This window comes from Ctenopharyngodon idella, chromosome 15 (genome assembly GCF_019924925.1).
Source record: "Ctenopharyngodon idella isolate HZGC_01 chromosome 15, HZGC01, whole genome shotgun sequence".
Taxonomy (NCBI): domain Eukaryota; kingdom Metazoa; phylum Chordata; class Actinopteri; order Cypriniformes; family Xenocyprididae; genus Ctenopharyngodon; species Ctenopharyngodon idella.
The window spans coordinates 29,199,562-29,222,622 of record NC_067234.1 but is presented as its reverse complement, the minus strand read 5'-3'; the positions used below and the strand labels follow the sequence as shown (position 1 = coordinate 29,222,622).

The 23,061-nt window shown below is 36.1% G+C and overlaps 1 protein-coding gene across 1 annotated transcript in view; it reads left to right on the top strand.

The window, feature by feature from the left end:
- The first annotated feature begins 911 nt into the window (after window positions 1-911).
- Window positions 912-23,061, top strand: part of rpa1 (replication protein A1) — a 29,748-nt gene continuing 7,598 nt past the window's right edge. Inside the window, exons 1-13 of the mRNA XM_051863983.1 lie at window positions 912-1,093; window positions 1,527-1,574; window positions 2,438-2,516; window positions 2,981-3,089; window positions 3,731-3,819; window positions 5,691-5,765; window positions 8,450-8,567; window positions 8,671-8,773; window positions 8,851-8,919; window positions 9,058-9,250; window positions 9,822-9,958; window positions 10,759-10,907; window positions 18,240-18,369. Of these exons, the coding sequence (XP_051719943.1) occupies window positions 1,061-1,093; window positions 1,527-1,574; window positions 2,438-2,516; window positions 2,981-3,089; window positions 3,731-3,819; window positions 5,691-5,765; window positions 8,450-8,567; window positions 8,671-8,773; window positions 8,851-8,919; window positions 9,058-9,250; window positions 9,822-9,958; window positions 10,759-10,907; window positions 18,240-18,369 (1,332 nt within the window). The 5' untranslated portion in view covers window positions 912-1,060. The remainder of the gene's footprint in view (window positions 1,094-1,526; window positions 1,575-2,437; window positions 2,517-2,980; window positions 3,090-3,730; window positions 3,820-5,690; window positions 5,766-8,449; window positions 8,568-8,670; window positions 8,774-8,850; window positions 8,920-9,057; window positions 9,251-9,821; window positions 9,959-10,758; window positions 10,908-18,239; window positions 18,370-23,061) is intronic.

Sequence of the window (23,061 nt, the reverse complement as noted above, 5' to 3'; positions counted from 1 at the left end):
TTCCTCAGTGCCTCATAAGCGTATTTATTTAAAGGGTTCCCAAAAATGAAAATCATTTACTCACTCTTATGCTATTGAAAAATGTATAATTTTTATTTCATTTTAGTTTAGTTAAATATCTCTTTCAGGTACTATAACAATCTGCACTGCTACTAAGAGAAATCACTTGTGCTCCAGATTATTACTATTTTTTAATAAATACTGGTAAAAATGTACTGCATTTAATTCAATTTATAATTCAACTTTTTTTGATCAATTAAATTGTATTTGGTCACATGGCTGAACACAAAGCAGGTTTGAGTGTCAGTTTTTCTTATACTATGCTGCAGGGGACACAACTTTGGATTCGAATGAAAATTTATTTTATTATAATACATAATATGATTTATCACAGTTATCTGTTTTAAACAGAACAAATTGTGGACTGGAAAAAGAAACAATTGTGCATTTGTTATATTATTTTGGAAGGATTTGGAAACCTACATTAACATAAAACTGGGGTGTATGAAATTTGTGTATTTGAGATGCTTTTTTACTTTCAGAACGACATTTTGTAATGTAAAAAAAAATTACATTGTTTATTAAGAAAATACCATACTGTACATGGCTCTTATTCTTATTTTAAATTATTTATAAATATTTTGATACAAACAACAAAAAGAGGGAGGTAATGTCTGGCAGATAATGTTGTCAGTAGCGTAGACTTGTTCTTGTGGCATTGAATAAAAACACTTAAGCTACAAAAAATGGTTTAAATAGAATTAAATAGTTTACAATATTACAACAAATTAATTAAAATATTTTTAAGCCTCGCAATACTTAGTGAATCAAAGAAGGAATAACACTATCCTGCTTCAAGAAACATTTGGCAAGCCGCATATTTATTTTGACGTTCAGCGGAAGTAGGTTGAAACGGGAAACGCGTCATCGCGTGTCGCACTTTCGCGCGTTTGGAGTGAGTTGGCGCGAGGATACAGCAGAGTGCAGAGGACCAGAGACGGTTGTGATCTTTTGTCATTACAACATTTAATCTTTCGTTCGTAATACTTTTTGTGAGAAGATGACTGTTAGACTGTCAGAAGGGGCAATTGAGGTAAGAATAAGACCGCTGCATTATTTCAACCGTTGCAGACATTAGCTTGCTAAGTGAGTTAGCCAGCAAGTTTTTCCTGCGGTTTCGGACTATGACAGGAAGATAAAATCAAATTATTACCATTGCCTTGTGTTTAATGTAGTTATGTTTTCCCCCATGTTTGCATGTTTGAACTGTAACAAGGTTAAAATCGAGGATGAAATGCAAGAATCTTGTTTTTATATTGTCTGCTCAATGCAATAGCAGCAATTGACACTGCAGACGATATAAAAACAGTCATTGTAGATGGAAAATGGCTCATGTGGTCAATTTTTCTTTCCCGAGTTTAGAATATGTGTGTGAAATAAGGCAGATACCTGAATTCACTATTGTTGTTATGATTAATTTGTTCTTTTTTATCTTAAGTGTTGGATTGTATACTTTTTCTTTTCAGTCCCTGACTAAAGGAGTTGAAGTCAGCAACCCTGTTCTTCAGTGTGTGGTAACTGTCAGATTCCTTGCACACTGTTTACAAGTTAATCAAATTATTTTGTTACATCACCATATATTCTAGGGATGGTGATGTTAAGACCAATAATAATTGTAGACACTAATGTCAATAACAGATTTTGTGATTTCTGAGGGAAATAAAATGTTAATGTATAAATTAAAATAATGTATCATGTAAAAAATGTATTAATAAGGTCTCATTTGTTAACATTAATGCATTTGACAATGAGCAATATATTCTAACGGCATTTATTAACCTTTGTTAATGTTAGTTAATAGAAATGTTCATATTCATTCACAGGACATTAACTATGTGATATGACTTTTGATCTTAATGTTACAGTAAATGTTGAGATTAACATTAACTAAGATTAATAAATGCTGCAGAAGTATTGTTCATTGTTAGTTCATGTTAACTAATGTAGTTAACTAATGTAATAGGGATGGTTCACCCAAAAATTAACAGTTGATGGTCCACATTTACTTCCATAGCATTCCCCCCCATAACTATGGAAGTCAATGGGGCCCATCAACTGTTTGGTTACCCATATTCTTCAAACTATCTTATTTTGTGTTCAGCAGAAGAAAGAAATTCTTACAGGTTTGGAACAACTTTAGGGTGAGTAAATCATGACAATTTTCATTTTTGGGTGAACTATCTCTTTAACAAATGCAACCTTATTGTAAAGTGTTACCTTTTTCATTGCTCATATCAGTGTTGTTAGTAATTTAATGTTTTTATTAACCTCTGAAAGTTTAGTTTACGCTTGTTTCTTTTTCTTTTACACCAGACCATTTATTTCCATTCTAGTCAACTATAGTGTAAGACTGTAAAATGTTGAATATTCTCTCCAGAACATCCGCAAGATTGATGGTGGAAATGGACTGTCCCGTTTCCGTCTCATGATGAGTGATGGGCTGCACACTATGTCCTGTAAGTTTGATGAGTTTTCAGATGCCTTTGTGTGTTTAATTTGATGTCTGCCTTTAAAATCTGTTGTAATTTTCATGTCCTGGAGGATGTTGTTTTGGGCTTGTTTTTACAAAACAGCTGTTACTGGAGTTTGAGTTCTCATGTGGGACTTGATCGTCATCAGCACCAAAGCCATATATTTCTCTAATAATTTTGTTACATAAACATTTAAATGTCCATGTTAGGTGCTTATGTGTTTGAAAGTTAAATGGTCTGTTTGAGATAATTTGGATGAGCAGCGTTACTTTAAAGTTATGAGTGAGTGATTTTTTTTTTTTTTATTATTTTTTTTTTAATGTAGTCTTTTACTCATATCATTGGGATGTAAACCCCAGCTATTCTAAAACATGCAAATGTGAGAAAGGGAGTCCTAAATTCATGTGTTTTTTTTTTTTTTTTTTTTATTAAATGTTCCCTGCATGCAGCATTCATGCTCTCCACACAGCTCAATCCCATGGCTGAGCAAAACCAGTTGGCCTCTAACTGTGTGTGTATGTTGAAAAGGAGCGTCACTAATGTTCTCAAGGATGGACGGTAAGCATTCGTCTCCAGGTCTTGATCTGATTTTTCTTTTTCTTACAGTTATTATTAGCAAGCTTCTCTGTGGTTTTGCTTTTTTTATACTACTATTTAAAGGTTTGGGGGCAGATTTTTAAAAATGTTTTTGTACAAAGTCTCTTATGCTGACCAGGGCTGCATTTATTTGATCAAAAAACAGTAAAATAGTTAAATTATGAAACATTATTACCATTTTCAAAATAACTGTTTTCTATTTTAAACATGTCATTTATTCTTGTGAATTTTGAGCATCATTACTCCAGATTTCAGTGTCACATGATCCTTCAGAAATCATTCTAATATGCTGATTTGCTGCTCAAAAAACATTTCTTATTATCAATATTGAAAACAGTTGTGCTGAATAATATTTTTTGGAAACTGTGATTGGAAACTTTTTTTTTTTCAGGATCTTTTGAAGAATAGAAAGTAAAAAAAAAAAAAAAAAGCATTTGTGTTTATTCAAGCAAATGTGTTTATGCCTTTGGGAAATTTAATGCATTCTTGCTGAATAAAACTATTCATTTCTATAAAAAAAAATCTTACTGACCTCAAACTTTTGAACAGTAGTACATTTTCATTAATGCATATAATTAAGCTTTTATGTTTGTTGTACACAGACGTGTGGTGGTTATACTGGACATGGAAGTACTCAAGTCTGCTGACCAGATGCCAGGAAAAATTGGAGACCCAACTCCTTATGTGGAGGGTGAGAGAGTACATTTGACATGTCAAATTTAATGGAAACTTAAATTTGTTTTGCTCATATAAAGCGGACATCCCACCTCTCCCGGAAATTCCTAGAGTTTCCCGCAAATTGATAGCGGCTCCTAATGCCTGCAAATTTGTACAATATCCTGGAAATCGAGTGAACGTGAGAGACGCTATTTCCACCTGGCATTAATATCAAGTTCAAGTTCATTTATAAAGCACATTTAAAAACAACACGTTGAACCAAAGTGCTGTACAGTTAGGAAAATACAATAAAAAGAAACAGGGGAAATCCTAAAATTAGCTAAAATTAACAGAGTAAGATAGCAAGAGAGAGAGAGGAAATAAAAGAACTTAAAATCAACAAGTCATACAATTTCAAGTAGGACTCATACAACTAAAACCACTATACAGCTCAAGCAACACCATAGGCTAAGGAGAAAAGATGTGTCTTCAACCTAGATTTGAATGTGGACAATGTGGTAGAGGACTTCACAGAGAATGGAAGTTTTTGACATATAGGGTAATAAAAAATAAATGAAAAAATTCCTACAAATGAGCATGTAAAGCAAATAACTTTAAAAAAGCATTCAGTGCGAGCATGCCCCCGCAATGTTCTCACCTTTTTTTTCCCCCTTACCTGTTTGCATCCCTGTTGAAAGAAACTGTTTTAATTTGGCAATAGACCAAAGATGAAAAAAGCTTCTTTTAATAATGGCACTTATTATGTTATTAAAGAATGTTATATTACTTAATGTGCTTTCGGTGATCTGATCACAAGTGGTCAACCAAGAAGCATTACCATTTAGACCTGGTATTATCATGCATTTCATATGCGTCCCCTGTGAATGGGGCTGGTCAACTTGGCAACCGCCACACCACAGTGGTAGAGTGCCAAAACATATTTTATGAATGCTGTTTAACGTGAAAATTATGACATGAGTGAAGCATAAAGCTTTTTTTTTTTTATAAAAGAAATAATAGGTTACAAATTAAATGTTACATGGCAGCCACAGAAACATTGGGATTTGTGCCGAATGACAGAGGTACATGAGCCCATAAATTTCAGCCGTTTGTCTGCTTTGTATTCTGTTTTGCAATCTGGTCACCTGATTTTCCACAAATTTAACAATATTCCATTATTATTCTTCTTCTTCTACTGGACATGAAATCTCTTCTTTTTCCAGATATCTACTTACATCTCACCCATTTCCGCAGGGGATTATAAACATTTCTTCCTTTCATTCACTTTTAATTACTATATTCACATCCTTTACTGTGGTAAAGTAGAAAAACGCTGTAGGACAGATACCTTTTTTCTTGTACATTAAGTTCTATTTAACACAGACTTGGTAAGGCATGTGAAGTTTATTTGTATAGCACATTTCACACACGCTGGTGATTTAGTTTCTCTTTCTCTGGCAGTGCAACATCAAATATAGCCTAAATGTCTTGCACCTGCAGAAGATAAAATTTGCTCTTCAGACCTTTTACATCAAGTGTCAGTTGCTTTGGAACATCGGGAGAAAACATGAAGATATTAGACGAGATGGTATTGTCCTGGCTAATCATATTAATTACCGTCATCTGTCCGACTTTGTAAAAAGCGTTTACATTACTATTGTGCAGCGTTTACCTCAGTAAGTTGACTGAGTGGATCTCTGAGCTCGTGCGAGTGAATGGAGGTGGGGCTATCTAGCTTATTCATAGGTCCGCGTATACTAAATGAAGCAAGGGTGTAGGGTTACATTCAAGCTATTTTAATGCATGAAGGTTTTTTTTGTTTTTTTTTTACACAAAAAAATGTTTAAATGTGTCATTTTGGTGATCAAAGATGAGTTTTAAGGGATAAAATTTTTTGTTTTGTAGGTCAATCAAAGGCACAACAGAGTACAGCTCCAGCTCCAACTGTACGTCCATTGCAGCCTCAGAATGGAAGTGATGGTAAAGAAATGAACATTGATATGTATTTAATTTATTTAGTGTAGGTGCTTGTTTAAAAACCCTAAAATGTTTACATTGACATAATGTTACTGAGCTGTAATGCATTAGCTGACTGTTGTGTTACGGAGTTCTGGATTGCTAAATTATTGTAGATTATAACCATATGAATGCTAAAATAACTAAAATATTTTAGTTGAAAGCTGACAAATTTTCAAGACACCCATAGGTCCTAGAGTGTTGATGTCTTAAAATTCACAAAATTTAAGGCCATAAGTATAAAATGACAAAATGATTGTTACTATGGTAACTGATTTGAAAATTAACACTGACCAACGGTTTTCTTAGGTGAACTGACAAACTACCTATTAATTAAAAAAAAAAAATAACACACTTTAAAGCATCTGTTGGATGCGTGGAATACTGAGAATAAAGCAGAAACAGTATTAAGTAGAACACCAGTAGAAAAGGTAGGAGCCATTTTGTCTGCTGTGCGTTTATATATTTTCTACAGTATTATTACTGTTAGTTGTGCTTTCTAAGGGGTCGTTCACATATCGCATCTTTTGCGCGCACAAATTCATTGTTTCATATGTAGCTGCGGCAGGTGCGCTCATAATGGAAGCGACGCGTATGCGGTGCGTTTTCCAGGCGCGTCAAGATGAAAAATTCTCAACTTTTCAGAATGCCGCAAGCGCACCGCAGGTCATGTGACAAGAACCAACCGATCAGCTATGGCCTTTCTGTAACAAAACTGAAAGCTCAGCTGATCATAGCTGTACAGGGCGGGTTTTTATTTCTCATCTCCATCAATATATCTAGTAGTAAAGCTAATGCAAGGGCTAGAAATCAATTAATCCTTTGCTGATACTTCCTCTTTGTCGTGGAGAGCGCAGTTCATGGTTGCATAGCAACGACAGACGCCACGGGAGCGAAAGCGCTTGTGGAAAGGAGGAGAAATATGTGATATGTGAACGGCCCCTTAGGAAAGCATAACTTTTTCATTTAAGCAGTTGCTTGTACTTCTTGTAGGGCCCTATGAAATCCGTTTAATTTTTTCCTGAATTCCGTTTTATTTTTCCTGAATTCCATTTTTCCTGTTTAAATTTTTCTGGATTCCGTTTTTTTTTTTTTTTTTTTTTTCTCAATTTTAATGGTTAAACTAAATTTTAATAATCAAAAAGCATGTCTAATTAATGGAAATAATGAAACTTATCCAATTTACCAACAATTTATTAAAAGTTTAACAAAAAATTAAATTTTTTAGGGCCCTATGATAGCCGTTTTATTCTTTCCCCAAATTTTATTTTTAGCAAATTCTGTTTTCTGTTTGAACTTTTCTGGGTTCCATTTTAATGGTTAAATTACAATTTAATAATCAAAAAGCATGTCTAATTTATTGAATTCTTCAAAACAGCAAAAGTTTATTAAAAAAAAAAAAGTGTTTTTATGAATTTTTTTTTTTTTAATTTTTTTTTTTTTCTCCCTCAGAAATTCTGTTCCGTATTTTAATTTTTTCGGCAATCAAATGAACGCATACCATTTAATTTCTTTTAATCATGAAATTCAACTTTTTTTTGTCAAACAATGTGCTGCACAGAGCTTTACTGTTAAAATTAAAACATTGAAGAAAAACTGAGATTATTCCTTAAAAAGATAGTTTTTAATAACTTATTAAATTAACTTATCTAAATTCTACTGTACAACACTGTTTCTGTCAAGTTAAATCAAACTTTTATTTTGACGGGTTGCTGAGAGCTTTGAGTTTCTCTGTGTTCATGATAGTTTTCTCAAACGAAGCGGTTAAATGCTGATGAAGTGACTCAGAGCGGCTCTGGAGATGAATTTCGTGCGTTCATTTCCTCATATAGTGAGGCGACAGAGGATGAAAACATCGCGAGCGTCGCACGTGCTTCAGTGCGTGTTTCAGAGGCACGCAGACATGCAGTATTCATATTTAATATTATAGTCTATTTGCAGTGTAATATTCACGGACACTAGTCTATATCGCAATTTGATTTAAGTGTACTGACCTGCTTTTTATTCATTAAACAAAAATTTGACAAATTCCGTGACATTCTGCGTTATATACTAAATTCCGTTTTTATGACTGGATTCTGCAATTCTGTCCGCGTTTTCTGCATCGCGGAAATCATAGGGCCCTGTTCTTGTCAGAGATTTGATCCAACAAATAGTGAATATTATGAGTACTTAAATGTAAACTTGTCCTGTGAATTTCAAACCATGTGGTTTTGTTGAGGTGGGATATAATATTTCTTCACAAAGTAATCTACATGTAAGGAACAATTGACGATGGGCCGCTGAATTATTAGAAAAATAATGCACACCCGAGGTGATGTTCATTTTATTTTAACATGTATTTACCCATTTTTTTTTTATTGAAAAATGAAGGCATTTGAAGGCTTCTTAATTTCATTTATTTTGGGCACAGAGTTTAATAATCTTGGTGACATTTTTAACTTCAGTGTGGATTTAAAAGCTGCGTTAGACAGCCGTTTTAATTCAAACTTAAAAGATTGTCACAGAAGATTGTTTTAGAGGTGTCGTGTCATGACATAACATCACGTCATAAATGCAAAATTGATGTCTATTTTATCTTGTGATTTATCTTGACTCTGTTTTAGTTCTTTGTGGTGATCTGTTGTTTTCTCCTCTACTCTTATTAGGTTCAATGAACAGACCTCCTGCTCAGAGCTTCGGGAAAAAGCCCATGGCTGCCCCCAACACTCCTGGAGGCAGCTCTAAAGTTGTGCCTATTGCTGGCCTCAATCCATACCAGTCAAAGTCAGTCTAAATTTCACATCTACTTCCCTCTTTCCAGGGTTTTTGACCTTTGAATATCACACTGTGTTGTGCATAATTCATAAGTGTGCGTTGTTTTCTTTAGGTGGACTGTTAGAGCCCGAGTCACCAACAAGAGTTCCATCCGCACATGGAGTAACTCCAGGGGAGATGGGAAGCTTTTCTCCATGGAGCTTGTGGATGAAAGCGTAAGCATTTATCAGCAGTGATCAGATCAGAAACTTGTAAGAGTATTAATATGTAATGACATCTTGCTTTATTATAGGGTGAGATCAGAGCAACTGGATTTAATCATGAGGTGGACAAATTCTACTCCCTCATCGAGCAGGGAAAAGTAAGGCATACTTCCTTATCAGTTGTGTTAGCTGTCAAATAATGTGGCGTGGAAGTAGGGCTAAAGAATTTATCAGAACAAAAAAGTTAAGCCGGCTGTTGGTCAAGTGACCAGATTTTTCCCTCTTGTTGTCCTTAGGTCTACTACATCTCCAAAGGCACCCTGAAGATTGCTAACAAACAGTTCTCTTCACTCAAGAACGACTACGAGATGACTCTCAATGGTGAGACAAGCATCATCCCTTGCGAGGACAGCCATGATGTCCCCATGGTGCAGTGTGACTTCATTTCCATTGCTGACCTGGAGTCCAGGGAGAAAGAGACCATCGTAGGTGAGCATCTCCCCCTGGCCTGTGCGATTGGCATCATCAATAACCAGCATTTTAATAATTAACCGTGTTGGAGACAGTAGTGTGGCTCTGTGTAACAAATGTGTTGAGGCCTAGGAGGTTGTGGTAATTATAACGTTGATGATGAACGCAATATTAATAATGCTTATGACAGTAATGGCCTGTGGCGCTGATTGACTTTGTGTCCCTGTCGGGTTCTAGCAGAACCAGAGGAGAAAGATGCTGTCACTGGTAGAATGAAGAGTCAATAAGCATGCCTCTAATTATGGTAATGGCAGTCGGAGCATGCCGAGGTGCAGCAGGCATATTTCTTATCCGAGATTTGAGTCAGGTGCTGGCAGTGATTTGTGAAACGCTCCTAATGGCAGCTAAATGATTCATAACGGCGTCTGATATTAGAGGATTAAGATGGCGCGCTGTAATGGAGCGTTGACGGATGTTGTGGAATTACATTCTGGATGAGTGTTATAGTCATCCCAAACCTGTTTGCTGTTGGTAAATCTGGGGGAGTAGCAGTTGTGATTGTGAACCCGTGTGGCGTATGTGTTTACAGATGTGATCGGAGTATGTAAAAACACAGAGGATGTGACGCGCATCACGACCAAGAACAGTCGTGAGGTTTCCAAGAGGAACGTCCAATTGATGGACATGTCCGGCAGAGTCATCCAGCTCACAATGTGGGGTAATGATGTATGTAACAGACCAGATCAATCTTTATTCATTTTATATTATACATTATTCAGTGCCTTATAGTACAGCTGAGTAAAATGTCAAATATTCTAAAAATTAGGAATTTGTAATAATATTGTGATCATTTTTTTTCATTACCATTTATATATTGTTTTTTGGATCATAAAGTTTCATAAGACTGTCAGAATACTTTTGTTCTCCGTAAAACTGTAATACAGTATTTTACAATAGACTTTTCATTTTTAAAAGCTAGATTAATTGCCAACTCTACACTATATATATATATATATATATATATATATATATATATATATATATATATATATATATATATATATATATAATAAAATGTGTGTGTGTGTTGAAAACGTAAAAAACGTGTAACTATTGATCAATTTAATTCATCCTTGCTGAATAATATTAATTTCATTTTAAAAAAGTATTGACCGCAGACCACGGTAGTGTAATCACAGCTGACTGGAATCCTCATGCAAACAGTGACATCCAGCCTTAAACACTGTGATCTTGTACCAGATGATGTTCTCAAACAGTGGGAGAAAAACGTCCTCCTTCCATTACAACTGCCAGATTTCGGCTTCTATTTCACATGTCAGCCATTCTCATCTCATCAGTATTTGCCATGAAAGACCAAATGCATAAAACCACAGTTAGATTGCAAATGCTTATAAATCTTTTGATCCACTGCTGCTAGCACGTAAAAGATGTTTACGCTGTAGAAGGAATATATGACCTTTTTTTCCAGTGCTTAACTATTCCCCCTTTATTTCCTCACTCTGCAGGCAGAGACATTTGATGGCAGTGGGCAGCCCATCTTGGCCATTAAGGGGGCAAGATTATCTGACTTTGGTGGGCGTTCTCTCTCCACTCTCTACAGCAGCACAGTCATGATCAACCCTGATATTCCTGAAGCATACAAACTGCGGGGCTGGTGAGTGAATTTATTTATTTATTTATTTTTTCTCTATTTCTGTCTCTCAAATTGTACAATACAGAAAATACACTGCATATGTTGTTAAGTGTTTGTCCTAGACAAAACAGATGCGTTCTGATGCTCCCCTATTTTTATTTCTCCACTTGTGAGAATTGGGACGAGCAGAGAGCAGACACTAAAATGCACACTCCAGAACTCCGAGAGGGTGGGCATGCTCATGCCTTTGATATCAAGATTAGCTCTATCAGCTGCGCTCTGGTGGGCTTTGCATTCAGGCTGATATAGGAATGCAAATCATGGCTAATCCCCTGCCAAGATGTTCAATTTTCCTGGTGGACTCGTGTGACTCGGGTCCTTTGAGAACAGGAATGTTTATTTCTGCTCTGGGGATGTGAAACAAGGAAGATGGGGAAACTACGGCGCTGAACGCCTTGTTGAGAGATGATGATGTTATAAATACTTGCATACAAGGCAACAGCAACGAGTATATGATGACTTCCTGTGTTTTGGGGGCACAGGGGCTGTCCTAATCCTCATACATTTTTATAGGTTACTGAAGGAATTAAGAAAAACTTATGACTCATTTAATGTGGTGTTCTGCTTTCTCTTGCCAATTCAGGTTTGTGTTGGGGCTGCCAAATTTATAATTATGCATCTTAAAATATCCCAAATAGACCTGTCACAGTTATTACATAATCACCAGATTGTGATGATTTGAGTAAGCCACAATCATTGTGCACTTTCAGTGGCAAACAGAAATTGTCATCTGAATATTGAAATCCATTTAATAATGCGCTTTTTCTATTGTAGAGTTTTAGGTGAATGCAGCAGATGAACTGGGATCATCAATTTTCTACTATTTTATAATGTAATAATATTAATAGTGCACCACTAAAATTGTTTCAGTGTGGAGCAGCTCCCCTTTTAAATATAAAATATTCCACTTCTTCTACCTAGTTTAACTAGATAATTAATTTTAACTATTTGTTTAATAATTTATTACCTGCAAATATTTTTGGAGCTGATCCATGCTTACACAAGGCATCATGGGAACTTTTCAGTCTTGCTGTGACATTATATAGGGTTTGTGTATTTTCAAAAAAGGGGTAGTTTGCCCTTAAAGTAATCGTTTACATCATTTACTTACCCTGTATTCATTCTTCTGTGGAACACAAAAGAACATATTTTGAGAAATGCCTGTTTTATTTTGTCTATACAATGAAAGTCAGTGAGGTCCAATGTTGTTTCAAACCTAACGTTCCTCAAAATATAATAAAATCATACAGGTTTGGAACAAAATGAGGGTGAGTAAGGGTGCGTTCACACTTGGCATGGTTGGTTCGATTAAAACGAACTCTGGTGCGATTGCTCTGTTAGTGCGGTTCATTTGAACGTGTGAACACTGCCATCTGAACCCTGGTGCGCACCAAACAAGCAGACCGAGGCCGCTGAAAAGACGGGTCTCGGTCTGCTTCCAAATGAACTCTGGTGCGGTTTGAATGATATATGAACGCAACACGGACTAAAAAGGAGAGAATGTGCACGCATAACGTTTTTTCTCATAATAGTTGTGATGTTGCCCATCACAGTTTGGTACAGGCATCAGAACCGCATCTTCTCGCAGCAGATTGTGTGTGTGTGTGTGACGGAGGGATTCCTGCTGCTGTTTTGACTCCTTTACACATTTTATAAGCTCTTCACGAGTTCTCAGCTGGTCAAATGCTGCATCATATGCAGGCTACACACACACAACAAGAGCATTTAGCCCAGCGCACAGCATTGTTTTGGAATGTTCGGTAAGTTCCGTCTCAAAATAGACAATGTGTCTTAAACGCTGACCAATCAGATTGTGAACGTTAGGTTTGGTATCTTTTGGTTCGGTGATAAAAATGCCAATCTGAACGCTAAATGGACCAGGAATAAATGTTTTTTTTTTTTTTTTTTTTTTTTTTTTTTGGGTCCAGACCAAACGAACCAAACTACAAGTGTGAACATACCCTAAATGACCATTTTAATTTTTGGGTGAACTATCTTTTTAAATGGTCTGTAGACTACTCATGAAGTATTACTCAGCCGTGAACCTCACTTAACCCTGTTTGTTACAGTACCACACTGACTAATCCCTTTTTCACACCTGTGTTTACAATCCATATTCGCCACCTAACCAGCCCACCTGGCCGAAGCTGTCCACGAGTGTCTCTCTTCATTCTCCCTGCAGGTTTCAATCAATTCCTCTGTGTGCTCCATTTATTTACATCCTTGTAACACAGACCCCCAGCCTCGAAGGGAAATAAGATGAAAGTGGTACATAACAGGGCTGTAGAGTTGAATTTCACTTTATTTTCTGCCACTTTTTTTGCACATTTTGACAAGCGATTAAAACCTGTTTCGCCAGCCTCTAGTCTACCATTTTGAGAGGGTAATTATTTTGGGGGGATCTGAAGGCTTAATTTACATAATGAGGGTAGTGGAATGTGACTGCACACAGCAGGGTGAGGTAGAGCAGCTTTCCTTATAGTTTTAGAGTGCCAGCTCAAAGCATCTGGTTCCTATGCATGGCTGTGCGTAGGGCTTGGACCGGCACATTTCCTTGCATTTTTTGAAGGACTAAAAATGCTCTTTGTCAGCGACCGTTTCAGAATTTTTTGCTGATCCAGTCGTAGGTAAGTTCAACCGCTTAGTCTCTGGGGTCACGTCTGTCCTCTTCTCACTTGGAAAGCCAGTGATAATGAGCTTTCAAATCATGGGCCAATGTGCAGTGCACGGCCTTTTGGCCAGATATCTGAAGGTCCAGCAGGCCACTGTGGAATCGATAGACGTCCTTCAATTAGCAGAGCTACAGTAAGTGGTGTTTTGAACCTGGAGGTGTTGAGGTCTGCAGTACAAGGACTCATTCAGCCACTTGACACACTGTGCCAGTTCTCTACTTCTGAGACCTATCGAAGTTGTAACTTTAATTTGATGCTGTTGTAGCAGTCCATTTTACTGCTGCCAGTGGTTAAAATAAAATGTGCTAAGATAAGTACTATTTTTTTTTTTTTTTTTTTTTTTGTCCATAAATGATATTCATCTGTTATGGTCACTTACTGGAGAACCAAACTATTACTGTACCTGAATGTCTTTTACAGTATTTACTGTTAACGCTTCTGTAAATGTTCAGCTTATATGATCCAAATTCTGACCCTATTTGCTTTCTTTATGCACATTCCCAGTCTTATCGTGCATGGTAGTCCAAAGGAAAGTTTGTCTAATACTTTGTTTTTTCTTGTGACTGACCGTCACCAAGCACTTTTTTTTTTTTTTTTTTTTTTAAGCCCCTACCCTCCAACTATCTGTCACACATACCCTTGAATTTTATTCAGTTGCGTCTCTTTTTCTTGGAAATGCCTTACAATCATGTAAGTGCAATGTGTAGGGGGAGTTTCATTTTAACTCTAAATGACGTGTCCATCTTTGATCTGTTAAGCTGTAGGCCCAGTGGGATTTACCCTTGAAGTCTGGTCCTCGTGGAGTTGAACATGTTGGGACACTCAGATGTTGTCTGCCATTTAAAGTCAATCCAATTAATCACATTGATTGAGGATCCTTCGTTCTCACGCTCCGGAGCTCAGTGTAGGGGGAGTTGTCGTCGCTGTGCTGCTTTACTGTCAGTATTTCTGGCATTGTGTAATTTGACACTCAAGACAATGTGAGTGTTTCATTTCTTTAGAAGTTGTAGTGCAGGAATTGAAGGAATATGTAGTTTAATGCATGTTCCTGCCTACTTCTGTTATTTTATTTAATGTTAATAATTCATTAATGATTGAAAGTCTGAGACACATGGTTTTGTTTACACACGCACACACGCACGCACACGCACGCATACACGCGCACACACACACACACACGTGTGTAAATAGTGTTTTGAGTAAATAAATGTCAATTTTGTGTAATTCTCTTCTGGAGACTTGCATATATCAAGAAATGTTGATTTTGTGGTTTCCGAGCCTGAGAAAGTTATAGGCATTTCTATAGTGAATGTATATTTTTCTTTTTATGCTGAGCTCTAAAATATTTCATTGGCAAGCAATTGCTCTTTGTGAGTGTAATCAGTAACAACAGGAAAAGTCATGGAACTTCAATGGTCAAATGGTGTCCATCTTTAATATGCACATTGCACCCTGCAGCTAGTTCTTTAAACATCGGTAATCAGGAAAAACCCATGTTGGTCAGTCGCTACTGCTTGGTACCATACCTCGGTTGGTTTTAGTGTAGCAGTCAGTTTACATATTAGGTCAAAGCTTTCATAAGTTTATAAACTAACCCTTAATGCTGCTAGGTAATAAACATGTTAGCATTATGATGCAAGTCGTCTTTTGTCCAATAGATGGCGTCAGAGATTAGAACCACTCTCAATCTGCTCCTCCGGCAGAGTGGACTTCATAATCCATCCGTCATGCCTCTCGTCGCTCCTCCTCACCCTGCCACTCTCGCCTGTTCATTATCATTCTTTCTCGTTCACTGATGCACTCTTACTCATAGGTTGCCAATTACTCTGACTGGCTCATTTTCGACAGTCTTCTCAGAGGCAGTGAAACCTCTCCTGCCTCCACCCCACCTGTCAGAGCCTTCAAACCAGCATGAGGAATAAAGCAACACACATCCAGGAGTCTGTGCTTGCACTCACCTGTACCTACACTAGATATCGCCATCAAACTCAATTTGAGATATTAAGCGAGGGTCACGAGTTTCAGTGAGTCTGTTTTGTTTAAAGGAATTTTGGGTGGTGCCTGCTTGGCTCACTTGTCATGACCAAAGTTCTTCCTGAGGAACACTATTGTATTGTACAGTAAGCTGTAAGAGAATGTTGGCTGCCGTGCTGTTTCCAGGTCAAAGGAATTGTTGACCCAAAAATGAAAACGTTATTGTTTACTCACCCCCATGTCGTTCTAACCTAGTGTTATTTTCTTCTGTGAAACACAAAAGGAGATCTTAGGCAGAATGTTTATGCTTTTCCATACAGCAGAAGAGGATTTATACTGCCAAGCTTCATGAAAGCAGTCGAAGTAACTGGTGTGTTTATATGGTGTGTATAAGTCTTCTGAAGCCATACGATAGCTTTGTGTAAGAAATAAACTGAAACACAAATAGTTTTTTTTTTATTTTTATATATATATATATATATATATATATATATATATATATATATATATATATATATATATATATATATATATATATATATATATATATATATATATATATATATATATATATATGTGTATATATATATAACTAGCATCTTATTTTAAATATCTGGCACATCACTTATGTTCAATTAAAAATATGGCTTTGGATGTGTAATGTCAGGTTTTACACCATTTGAAGGAAAACAAAATTGTCATGCATCATGTGCCCTATTTTGATGTGCTAAAAAAATACAGCCAAATAATCTTGGTAAAGGTGCAGCCACATGTGCCATTATTCAGTGAATTTTCACTGTTAAACTTAAATAATTTTCAATAGGAATCTGCGTGAATGGAAATTGTTTAAAGATGAAAGATTTCCCCAGCATATTTCGTATTAAGTTCAAGTTGGTCACACAAATTTGTTGTGTTGACCAACAGAAAGCTCAAAGTCACTTCTGTGTGAACTGTGCTACATCTCTACACTATTGACAATGGCCTTTTTACCCATAAACTTAGTTATGGCAGGAGGAGAAGATATAAAATATCATTGTTTCTTATACAAATTCTATGGCTTCAGAAGACTGCACTGTATTATAAAGAGATGATTGGATAGCTTCCTAACATATTTTGTTACACAGAAGGAAATTAAAAATGGGTTTGGGAAGACATGGCTTATTCCTTTCATTATCTTGCTGATGAAGCCTTTTATGACATGCATTGTATACTTGGTTGTAATCAGTTTAAGTAAGTTCAAGTTAATTATTTGTTTTAGGTGAAGGTGCTTATTGACACATGTTGCTCAAATATAGTTTATTTATGCATCATTTTTGAAAGCAGAACTTTTTTTTTTTAAACTATTGCGAAAGAGCACTCAGCCAAGACTTATTAATGGAAGCCCCTGATAGATGCATGCATATTATCATTTTCCTTGCGCCTCTTACTATTCCCGTCACAAGTATTTCATGTCCTCTGACATGTGACAGTCCGTTCAGTGCTCAATCTCGCTGCTTTCCTCTTGTTGTCTGCTCGGCTCAGTTCAGACACGCTGCACTGAGTGCCAGCCTGTCACTCCACTGCTCTAAAGCACATGCCATTTCCAATTTGCTCCTCTGGTGTTCATTCTGCCTTCCTCGATGGCACTGCCCGTCATCCATACATTCGAGCTCAGTCAGCCAATTACCGCACACCGTCAGGTCTTGGCCATGTGAAGCGTTTGTTTTATCCTGCTGTATTGTTTATTTTTATGACTCATCTGCAAGATTCACAATTAGTTTATTACTTTTCAGCATAGTATCACTTTTCACTCTATATGAATATGCTTGACAACAGGCCTGCCTTTTCTGAATATCCACTTGTCATGCTGGAATCGTGAATCGTGCTGGAAATGCTGGGGACAAAAATCTTTTTTTTTTTCTTTTTTTTTTTTATCAGAAGTAGGCTGATCCTTTTTGCAATGCATGACTAGCGCTATATTTGGAAAATTATTTTAGGAAGTACATAAGTGTGGTGATGTAACAAAGAAGCTGAAAGCATAGGTGAGAGGCCGTGCTTTAGAATTAAACCCATTTTTCAGTTGGAAAAATTACACAGCTTATGCATCCAGGGCCACACGCTTGTCTATTAACCTGGATATTTTCAATTAGTCGTGCTTCCCAAAACAAGCCCTGAACCCTTGTATTTACCGATCCACCCCGTCCTACCCCTCCGGTACCCAGTCCTACGGTCTCTAGATTATAATGCTGTATCGATTCCTCAGACACACGGCTTCATCCTGAGAGAGCTTTGTTTTTTCTTTTTTCTCTCTCAACCTCTGTCTTTCTAGCCACTCCGGAGCGTGAGTGAAAATGGGTTTCTGATTTCACCATTGCAGGCCTGACCCCATCTCCCTGAACCATTCCTACACTGTTGATTCGTTTCACAAGTAGCCCCTAGCACCTCTGCAGCCACCGCTGCTGTTTTTCGCTTGTATCTCCCTAGCTAGTCAATGCCTCTTCTCGTCTCTGTAGATTTACTTAAGATATCAGCTACTTATCTGCCTGAACAGATGAGCTATAGCCTTGTATGTAGAGATGAACAGATGTCTGACTGATTCATTTTTTTTGATTGACACCATTAGAGGCTTATTTTTTATTTATTTATTTTTTTTGTCTGTTTTAAACAGGTATGATAAGGAAGGACATGCTATGGATGGACAGTCGATGACTGAATTGAGAGGACCTGGTGGTGGTGGAAACACAAACTGGAAGACCCTGGCGGAAGTCAAGAATGAACACTTAGGCCATGGAGACAAAGTATGTTGCCCAAATATTATTAGTATTATTTATTTATTTATTTATTTATTTATTTGTCTGTGAAGAGAATATATTAGAATACATTAGAACATATTAGAATACAAAAAAAAAAATACAAAATAATGTTTATTTCCTTTATTTGTTTATTTATATAATATTTACTAATATTTAATATTTAAAAGATTATATTTAAAATGTATATTTAATTACATTTTTTTAAAAAATATTTTTAAATCATCTTATTCTGAAATTGTCAGATTTCTAATGTCATGAACCCAAAACACGGCTGCACACGTATACATCAACAAAGCTTATTATAAAATTTATTATGGGTTATGTAGCATATAGCAAACCTTCTCTATCGGTCATAAGTTTGGAATTAAGATTTTCTTTTTTTTAATGTTGATAAGTCTTAAATGCTCACCAAGGATGTATTGATTTGATCAAAAATACAGTAAAGAAAAAGTTGTGAAATATTACAATTTTAAAAATTGTAAAATTACTTTTGTGATGGTTGCTGAAAATTGCTTTGCCATTACTTCAGTCTTCAGTCACATGATCCTTCAAAAATCATTCTAATATGTTGATTTGGTGCTCAAAAAAAAGGCCACGCCACAACAGAGGCTGTCTACTGGACGTGGATAAAGATAATTTTCTAACTAATACTGTAAACTATACAGGGAGCCCGGTTGTTACATTACTATAATATTATAGGTTAAAATTAACTGATTTGTGTAGGCTACTTAATTATGTCATTAAAAAGTTGTTATTATTATTAAAACTTCTTTATGTGTAATTTGTTTCTACTTGTTTCTTGAAATATAAACATTTAAATGATAGCTGTCATAAAACATGACATTTATTCAGACATATTAAATATTGAAGAACAGGTTAAAGTAAAAATGCAATGAACATGCTATATAGTGCATCTATTTATCAAAATGCTCATCTCTGGAGTCTGATTAATGAGTTTATGGACATTTAAATGGCTTTTCTGAGGTAAATGTCACGTTACGTGACCATTGTTTTATTGACGTGTTTCTGAGATTGAAACATTACATGAGCAATTACATGAGACATGATTTTGGTAAGTTGTACTGTATCTTTCAAAATACCTTCTGATGTTCATTAATGTTTATTTTGTGCTGTAACTAGTACTAAAGTGGAAGAGATGGTCGGTTGACATTATTTGACAGATATTTGTTGACAATTTTATGTTTAATGTCAACTAATCGTTTTAGCCCTAAAATAAATGCATTCCTGGTGAGCATAAGAAAAGACTGCACAGCAGGCTTAATTAATTCTGAGGTTCAGAGAGAGGGTGGAAAATGGCCTTATTTATTTTATTTTTATTTTTTATTATTATTATTATTTTTTTTTTTTTTGTGCCAAAAACAGAAGGAATAAGACCCTATATAAATATGACCCTATTTAGGAATTTCTGTACAGTGTCTTGTGGAGCATCACCTTAATAGGTTGTCTCATTGTCTGTTCATCTGATTAGTTGGAATCAGTCTGTCCTGCATGGTGCATGTTCTGAAACAAAAGACACAGGGATGCAGTCATTTAGTTACACTGGTACTTTTTTCTCTGCTCATTAATCACACATTGTAATGCCCTTCCCATCTTCCCAAGGTGTGTGCTTAAGCATTACTCACATTCAGAGCTGAAGATTGAGAATGGAGATTAGCAGGACTCCATTTACTGAGCCTAATAATTAAGAGATTATACTAGAGATAAGCTGCATAATAAGTCTGACCTTGTCTGCTACCTATTTCAGTAATTTCAGGCATATATGTGGGAGTAGGGTTGTCACGATACCAACGTTTTGGATGATACCAGTAGCAGAGAAATTTTACAATTGTAAGTGCCAATTTTAATATCACAGCAAAAGAATTTTAATTTAGAAATAACTGGACTTCATTTTTTTTTTTTCTAAATTAATTAAACTAAATAAATGTGTATTAATGTATTTACCTACCTAATGTGTTCTTGTTTGGTTGTAGAGGGTTTATAGTAATATTGTTGGGTTAATATTTATGCCTTTTTTTTTTTCTTTTTTTTTTTAATAAGGGATGGCAATTGCCATATCCAGTGTTTTGTTTTCAAGGATCTTCTCTAACTGAGAACAAGAGTTAAACATAACAGGCTGTTTTTTTTAGTCGTGAATGATGGGAGATGACAATCTCTGTTTGGATAGCAATATTAAAGAGGTGATGTCCAGAAAAGAGAGAGAAATGACAAGCTTATCAGCTTGAGCACAACAATGGAAAAAAAGGGAGGGGGAGGGTCATACACAGAATAAAGTCTCAATATCAGATGAGAGAGTGAAAAATGAGAGGACTATTTTCACACGTTAGACATCAATTTTTAAAGAAGTAAATTACACTGTTTTCATCATTGTAAATCTCTGAAGTATGCTTTCTGTACTGTGAAAAAGTATTTGATTTAGCACAGAGACACTGGATGTTTTTTGTTTTTGCGCATATTTAAGTGGATTTTCTTTTTAAGTTGTATAGTTGCTCTAATACCTGGCCTTGATGGACCACTGGCCTGGACGTTAACCTCATAAGAGTTTCTTCTCTGAGATGAGATGCACTCATGTTCTCACCCTGATCTCATCCTTTCTGCTCTGTTGGGACACCAAGGTCAGGTCGCTAAAAGCTCACAGCCAGTTCTCTGTAATTAACTACGTTCCTTGACAAAAGTTTGTCCTAGTTTTCTGTCCCATGCTGCCATAATGGAACTCCTTGTCAAAGTTATTTGAAGGGAATTTTAAAATTGATTTCCAGGCCTGGAGAAGTCATGGATATTTCTGTAGTGAATGTATATTTATATCAGCAAGCTATTGCACTCGTTATGAAGTCGTTATGAAGATATTATATATTTTTTATTCTTATCCAGTATTAACAACTAAAATCAGGGAAAATCATGGAAATGCATTGTTTAAAAGGTATGGAAACCACGCTGGGAATTCAAAATGGGTTCTTATTAAAAAGAGAGCATTTTTTTTTAAAATATACTGGAAACAAGGATTTCATGTGCTTTTTCATATGCTTTTTCCATCTATGCTGATAGATGAAACAAATAACTTTAAGTTCTAACTTCACAAATAGCAACTCTATCTTCTATAAAATAAGTGAAATTGTCAGCCACATTGACAGCCAACTAGAAATAATGTTCTGCTCTGTGAGGACCCATTCATCTACCAAACAAATGTGACAATAATTACATAGGTATTTACTGGATTAATTATTGTATTTCAGAGAGGCAGAAATGTTCAGAGGGAATTTTTTTTTCACCAAGTGAAATGACAGTAATTTACGAGGATATTTCACTTATTGAATAGCAAGCCTTTTTTCTCTCCGCTTTCTGCCTTTTGTCGTTCACATTTCCTGAGAGGCTTTTTATTTATTTGAAGTGACACGGAATATCAATTCTAGCCCTTCGAGAAGTTAATTGGGGTTGAATTCTCAAAGCGAAACAACTGGGTGGTCAGCAGTAAACCTGTTAGAAGAGAAATCAATTACAGTAGTAACACATTTTTGTCATTTGTTGTTGTTTTCCGTATCCCATTTCCTTAGAAAATATGGGGTTAAGACTTTGCCAGAGGCTCTGTATAGATTATGGTCCAAAGAGAGATAAATCCACTGCGAGCTGAATTCTCAGTCCACGGAAAGGCAAAGTGCCCTTTTTTTTTGCATTTCATTAAAGAGCCAGTTTTACTGCAGAAATTTGAATCAAGACCTGTGGTTCTGAGGAATGTTTCTTAAGCCCATTGTAGGTCATTGCAGAGGAATTTCATCTTGGTGCTCTCATCAGCACCGTTGTCACCAGGGTAAACATGGGTGCTGTGTGTGTTTGTATAAGAAAGATTTGATTTAATGCGTTTCTCCAGAGCCTTGTGAAGAGCAGAGTCATGCTCAGGTCCAGCCACTGACCCCTTTTTCACCTTGTAATCCGCAGTCTCCTGTGTCTGTCCTCCATCTTTTTTCTTAATGTGCGATGTGTATAAAACAGTAAGGTGCCCTTAGCTGATTCTTTAAGACTTTGTTTCACCTCCCTTATCTTCTCACCCCCAAACATGCAATCTTTCTCTTATTTCAACCCATCTACTGTGCTACATGAGGTACTTCCCATGAAAAGGCTACAGAATAGGGCCTAAAATGGTGGTTTTATTTTCTGTATACAAATTTTCCAACCCTGTTACCTGTTTAAATCCATTTGCGAATTTTACCTCAATTAAGCATGTTTAGGACCAAATGTTGGTTTGTAGTTGTTGATAAACGTATTTCCTATATTAAGGAGAGCAAATATTTGACCTTTTTTCTTACAATGACTTCTGTAACAGGATTGAATGATTGAGCTTGATGAAGGCAGTCAACATTAAATGTTTGGAAAAAAAACATAAATTTTAAATCTTCCCATGCAAAATTCTTATTTTTATTAGATAATAGTTTATCTAGCTAATTTAATAAAAACACGGTGTTTGTGCCTCCTAAGGCTTTCAGAAAAGTCATTGGGACACCAAAGTGTGCCGTATTCACTGAAAGTGCCAACTGCACAAAATAATTCCTAGTATCACAGTCTCCCATTTCATCTCTAGCCCCAGTGGCTGTGCACTTCCTGTCCTCCCATTGTCTCTTCTGCATACATTTAGCACAGAGCCTTTGACCTCCCCTCCAGGTGCTC